Source organism: Sinocyclocheilus anshuiensis, unplaced genomic scaffold, assembly GCF_001515605.1.
Source record: "Sinocyclocheilus anshuiensis isolate Anshui unplaced genomic scaffold, SAMN03320099.WGS_v1.1 scaffold14, whole genome shotgun sequence".
In the NCBI taxonomy this organism is placed as follows: domain Eukaryota; kingdom Metazoa; phylum Chordata; class Actinopteri; order Cypriniformes; family Cyprinidae; genus Sinocyclocheilus; species Sinocyclocheilus anshuiensis.
In genome coordinates, this window is record NW_015544139.1 from 696,491 (window position 1) to 702,974 (window position 6,484).

Here is a 6,484-nt window from a genome sequence, read left to right on the forward strand (position 1 = left end):
AAAGCCCTGAATGTGCTCTGTACAGGACATCCAGACTTAAAACTGTGGCATGTATAGTCTCAGAGAAATACACCAAAATATAATGTACTCGTATGAGGATGCAGGGTCTCAGGAGGTTAATGCTCACCCTGTTTTGGGTAAAAATAGGAAAGATAATACTTTTCTTAAAAGAAACAGGATTCCCTGAATTATCGTCATTGATATCGTTATCGTAATAAAGACCAGAAACATCGTGATATATTTTTAAGCCCATATCGCCCATCCCTATCGTCCATTGCCAATCACTGCAATTTCGAGAGTGAATCCCGCAAAAATATGCCGATGTCATTCCCGAAACTTTGCAGGGTGTAGCCTATGTGTCTGAAAAACGAAAGTTTCATACAAATTCTGAATGGATTATACCCTAGAAAGTGCGCAAAGCGTGCTCCATTTATCACTAAAAGGCGTCACTCATCTTCGCTCATCGCGATCTTACACAGTTCCGTTATAATCAACAGTGGCGGCTCGTCAGGGGAGGCACAGCTTCCCCATAATTTTGAGGAGAAAATGGGAGGAGGACGATTTAATGAGTAATTACAACCGCTAAGGATAGAGAAGGGTAGGGGGAGGCCGGGGGAGAGCTGAGCTCTCGTGCCTCCATTGTTAAAAAAAAATTTGCCAATCACCATCGAGTGTTCACTTTCAGCGCTGAGGAGTGTTGAGAGAAGAAACCTCGTAAGGGAGGCTAGTCTCCCTTCTGATATCAACCAATCATCATAGAGACGTAAATTACATGATATTAGTTTGAACGTCTGCCGCTGCGCTGATAATGTACCAAGTACTTATGATGAGTAGCGATATTGAATATTTGATTGCCAACAGATATATCAAGCTGTCATTTAAACAGTATATATACAAATTTAGGGAAAACAGCCTAAAGCCCCATTCACACTACAAGTGACACACAACAGCAATGCAACACAATCCCATTCATTTCAATGGAGAGCTGGCGATTTCCGGTGACACGAGCGATAGCAAGCGACAGCGACCGTTGGCGACCGGATGGGCGACGCGACAAAGTTCAGAATCCTTCAACTTTATGCAAATGAAAAGCGACTTTCGGGAGCGACAGCCAATAGGAAAGAAGACGGTAGAGCTCATGTGATCGTTCTCCTCTCAGCGCCGTAGATAAACATACGCAATGGAAGAAAGTAGGCTCTGTTTCTCATTCATTTTTGTTTGTATGTACGGATTTAATTTAGATTATATTTAGTCTTTTGCCTCCAAAATGTTTGTACTTAGCAGCAAGAAACCTGATTCGCTGTCAAGGCAACCAGTATTGAGAACGCCCACTAGCAACCTCATCTCCAGCCTTTGGCGACATGCAGCGACTTTTGTCGCTGCTAGTGTGAACGGGGCTTAAGCTGGATATAGGCTACAGCAGTCGGCTTAATTAAATGGCGCAACAGGCAGCTCTCTTTTAACACAGACTTTTAAGAAGGGATGGATGTTTGCTTCAAGTGATAGGCCAGATAAGTGAAATTATATTATCTTGCTGTATGTATGTCGTTTTCTTTACGTTGTCACTCGTGAGTGTCCAGTGATAGCAGAATTTGCCCAGATGAACCATCACATAGAGCGCACACGTTTTTATGAGCTGCAAATAAACAAATGAAGATGGAGAATGGTAACTCCAGTACATCTGTTTTCAGATGCTGTCAAAATAGAAGTCCCGCTATCAACGCTTGTCGGCCATAAAAAAAAAAAAAAACAGAATGCCAAATATCAGATGATATATTGGCCTTGATATGTTGACCAGTATTTTGCACAGACAAGCTCCACTAACATTCTCTTAAGAAAATGTAATTAAAATGACTGTAAACTACATTATTGGAAAGGTAATTTCCTTGTCATAACCGTTAACCTCATTTTAAATTCTAGATGGTGGCCTGCAGAGATACGTCACCCTAAGAACATCCCGACCAACATCCAGCACCTCCGTCATGAGATCGGAGAGTTCCCCGTGTTCTTCTTTGGCTCTAAAGACTATTTCTGGACACACCAGGGCAGAGTCTTTCCTTACATGGAGGGAGACAGGGGGAGCAAATACCAGCATAATGGCATTGGAAAGGTCTTTAAAAATGGTAAAAAAAATAATAATAATTCCTTGTTTTGTTTTATTGTTTGTATATCAGTATTGTCAGTGCATTTGTGAAATGGCTTCCTCTGTATTTATCTGTGCAGCCCTGCTGGAGGCTGAAGCTCGCTTTAAGGAGATCGAGATGGAGAGGGAGGCCAAAGAGGCTCAAGAGAACAATAAGAAACCTCCTCCATACAAATACATCAAGGTATTTATACAAGATTCTCAGATCTTGGAAAACCTGGAAATATCCCTGAATTTGAAAGTGCATTTTCCAGACCATGAAACATTTTTCTGTAGTAATTTTTAATTTCATTAATGTGGCAAGTCTGTTTATAGAGTTTTTAATAGATTTCCCTTTTTTTTTTCCATTAGGTGAATAAGCCTTGTGGGCGAGTGCAGGTGTACACCGCAGACATCTCTGAGATCCCCAAGTGTAACTGTAAGCCATCAGACGAGCGCCCCTGCAGCTTCGAGTCTGAGTGTCTGAACCGTATGCTGTTGTACGAGTGCCATCCTCAAGTGTGTCCGGCTGGAGAGCGCTGCCAAAACCAGGACTTCACCAAACGCCTCTACCCCGAGACCAAGATCATCCGCACGGCAGGCAAAGGCTGGGGCCTGGTGTCATTGAGAGACATTAAGAAAGTAAGTGCGCTGGCTTTTCAACATTTAACAAAAGTGATTTACTGTATGTGATTGCTGATCGGCTCTTTTGTGTGTCACTCAGGGAGAGTTTGTGAATGAATATGTGGGTGAACTGATAGACGAGGAGGAGTGCAGAGCCAGAATCAAATACGCTCAGGAGAATAACATCACACATTTCTATATGCTCACTATTGACAAGGTAAATGAAGGCGCCATGTGCGTGCAAGCACAGACTGCTCCTCCTGTGCTGGGTTCATGTCTGATGATGGCAAATTTGGACCCTGTACAGCAGAGCCAGAGAAACAGTGTTGTATTGGGAATGACACTGAACAGCCTTAGGTGGCATTACAGGTCACAACACTACAGATCATCCCATAGATAACAGCTTAAAGGTTGGTGACCATTTCTACCTTCATCATGTACAATATTCCATTTGTGTGTGCACAGGATCGGATTATAGATGCGGGACCTAAAGGGAACTACTCTCGCTTCATGAACCACAGCTGCCAGCCCAACTGTGAGACTCAGAAATGGACGGTTAATGGAGACACACGCGTGGGCCTGTTTGCTGTCTGTGACATCCCTTCTGGTGAGTTCACGCTCTGAAAATATAGAAATCTGATGGCTTTTTGAGTAAGGCTGGGTGATATATTGACTTTATTTTATTAAACGCTTGTATTAAACATTTAGAATCTGCATTGCAAAGTTTATTGAAATAATTGTTCCTCTGAAATTACTTAAAAGGGTGATCCCCACCGCCCCCCCCAATTAAAGAAAATACATAAATATTGTCAGTTGGCTGCAAAATATTAATATTTTATGAATTAAATATACTACATTTCTTAGCTATCACCCTAGCCTAATTTGTGTGATTTCTATTTATTTATCTTATGTATATTTATTCATTTAATACATTTTTGTTCGAAATTAGGGAATTATTGTGGGGTTTTTGTAGTTAGTGTATTGTACTTATATTAAACACTGCTTAGAAAAATCAGCTTAGAAAATTTGTTGAAACAATGACTTCTGTTTATTAATAAAAACACTCATTTAAGCAAATTCAGAGCAAATACAAAATGGCAAAAATGCTTATTATTATTATTATTATAAATTCACTATACTACAGGCCCCAGCCTGATTTTGATATTTGTTTATTTGTTATCAAATCAACAACTTTCAAGTTGCCAAATCAGTTTTTCCCACGTGACAATGTTTTCAGGCACTGAGCTGACTTTTAACTATAACCTGGACTGTCTTGGGAATGAAAAGACTGTGTGCCGCTGTGGAGCGCCCAACTGCAGTGGTTTCCTAGGTGACAGACCCAAGGTGAGTGACTGTAATACCTTTCATTTCAGCTGCCTTTGACATTACTGATGTCTTGCTGGTGTGGTGTAGTGGTTAAAGCTCATGCCTGCTATTCAGAATGAGCCTTGTAAAGTGTGAGCTGTCACCATTGTGCCCTTCATCAGAACATTTGACACTAAGTTTGTAATACATGTACTAAAAGTTGGTTTGGATAAAAACCTCTGATACATAACTACGTTATCCAGTTCTTATAGTCGGGAAGTGAAAAGTAATAATTTATATACAGAAGTAAATCAAAATACCTTGACGCTCTCTTCACCCACCAACTTCAGAATGGTCCAACTTCTGAGCCCAAAGCCAAGCATCAGAAGAAAAAGCCCAAGCGGAGAAAGTCCCGGAATGAAGGCAAGAAGTCTGAGGATGAGTGTTTCCGCTGCGGTGACGGAGGAGAGCTGGTTCTGTGTGATAAGAAGGGCTGCACCAAAGCCTATCACCTTTCCTGCTTGGACCGCACCAAGAGACCATTTGGTAACCATTACGCTGTAATGACATAAAATGTTATGTAATATATGAATAGCATATATAGATACATAACAATTGAACAGTTTTACTACTTTTACATTTGTGTTCTGTGTTGTCTTCCAGGTCGCTGGGACTGTCCCTGGCATCACTGTGACGTGTGCGGAAAGAACTCCGATGCTTTCTGCCAGCTGTGCCCTAACTCTTTTTGCAAGGCTCACCAGGAGGGGGCGCTGCAGTTGCACCTGCTCATGGGCCAGCTCTGCTGCCAGGAACATGAAGACTCTGATATCCACCCTCAGGCGGAGACCCAGGTGGAGCACAACGCTGAAGTACCCTCATCCACCAAACCACGCAAGTACAGGCGCAGAGCGACGGCCACAACCAGCAGCAAAGAACCTCTCAAGAAGAGGTCCAGAAAGACCGCAGATGTGTAGTGGGATATTGAACTATGGACCCTGCCTTTCCTGTAACTAATCCCGCCCTACTCAGCTCCTGCCCCAAATGATTCAGTGATATTGACGTCGCGTGACTGTTCTGCCAAGCTGAAAGCACTGTACGTGTCTGATCAGGGAAGCGTGTTAACACTGTAGAGCTCCTCAGAGCTGCCGAATCAGGTCCCCTCCACTCACTCTGCCTCTTCAGATTCCACTTGTGTGTGTGTGTGCGCGCGTGTGCGTGCGCATGTGTGCATGCATTGACAAATAGACAACAGAGCCGACAGACCGAACACCTCAAATAAACAGCATTACGGACGCCAAACTTGAAACCTTTTTACACCTTTATGAATCTTGGCATAGATTTTTTTTTTTTTTTTTTAACAGTAGATATGTATATGGAAATGTATATGAAAGACCGAAATTATAATAATACTGGATTTATCGTTAGTAACAGGTGCCAGGAGTCTTGTTGTTTTTGTTTTTAACAAGTGGTATCTTTAAATAAGACACTATGGGTAGCCCTTGAATTAGAGTCAGTTCATTTAATTATAGAGCAGCACAAATTTGTTTTTGTTTTTTGTTTGTTTTTTAAAGCTTTGTTCATCTTTGTAGCTCATTTGAGTTTGAGTAATCAGAATGCTAGGATGTTAAATCTACCTGTTCAGAGTTTTAAAAGCAAATCATGACGGTCTTCTTGTGATACAAGAAATAAAGCTTTTTAAAGCAGTTATATGGTGTTTTGTTTGTTTTTGGTCTTTGTGCTGGACTTGCTTAACCAAACTCGTGCATTAAACGTGAAAGGGTAGATTTCTTTAGCTATATCAGTCGTCTTTCCAGTCATTTTCAATCGAATCTCATTCCCATCCTTGTTTGAAGCTAAAAAAAATGTTTAAAACTGTGTTTAAACACTCTTGCCTTATGCCCTGATTCACAATAGTAAGCTTATAATAATGTATAGGGCTGGGTATCGAGTTCGATACTTTTTAGGCACCGACCGAATTGCCTCGATACCATTGAGTATCGAAAAACGTCTTGTCGTTCGGTACCAAATTTCGATACCTAAGGGGTTAATCTCATCAGTGTCAGTGAGCCAATAAGCCTGCAGCACTTGCCGGTGTGTTCGACTAGAGGCTTTCTCCCAGTCTCTCTCACAGACGCACACAGTGCAGACACGCGAAGACGTTTCTTGTCAGCGCTGCACCGCGAATTTATCAGTAACAGTTTCGCAGCTGAAAAGCTACATGACATTTCTCAGTAGCGAGGTTCATGAAGGAGTTTAACTTAAAGATTCGCTATTAGTAGACGCTGCTGCTGAACGCTGCTGAGAGACACACAGACGCAGGTATTCACACGCACTTAATCTCTCTCTCCCTCTCTCTCTTTCGCTCTCTCTCTCTCTCTCTAATAACTGCCTTAGACTGCATTAATAACTGCATTAGCCTGCCTATTAATCACT

General features: G+C 41.8%; 1 protein-coding gene across 8 annotated transcripts in view; it reads left to right on the forward strand.

The window, feature by feature from the left end:
- LOC107695025 (histone-lysine N-methyltransferase NSD2-like) overlaps window positions 1-5,610 on the forward strand; it is a 34,413-nt gene extending 28,803 nt beyond the window's left edge. For all 8 annotated transcript variants that reach the window (XM_016494794.1, XM_016494798.1, XM_016494797.1 and 5 more), the window contains exons 17-24: window positions 1,921-2,123; window positions 2,224-2,327; window positions 2,495-2,764; window positions 2,847-2,963; window positions 3,212-3,353; window positions 3,984-4,090; window positions 4,402-4,597; window positions 4,715-5,610. In XM_016494794.1, coding sequence (XP_016350280.1) covers window positions 1,921-2,123; window positions 2,224-2,327; window positions 2,495-2,764; window positions 2,847-2,963; window positions 3,212-3,353; window positions 3,984-4,090; window positions 4,402-4,597; window positions 4,715-5,025 — 1,450 coding nt within the window. In that variant the 3' untranslated portion in view covers window positions 5,026-5,610. The remainder of the gene's footprint in view (window positions 1-1,920; window positions 2,124-2,223; window positions 2,328-2,494; window positions 2,765-2,846; window positions 2,964-3,211; window positions 3,354-3,983; window positions 4,091-4,401; window positions 4,598-4,714) is intronic.
- The last annotated feature ends 874 nt before the right edge of the window (window positions 5,611-6,484 follow it).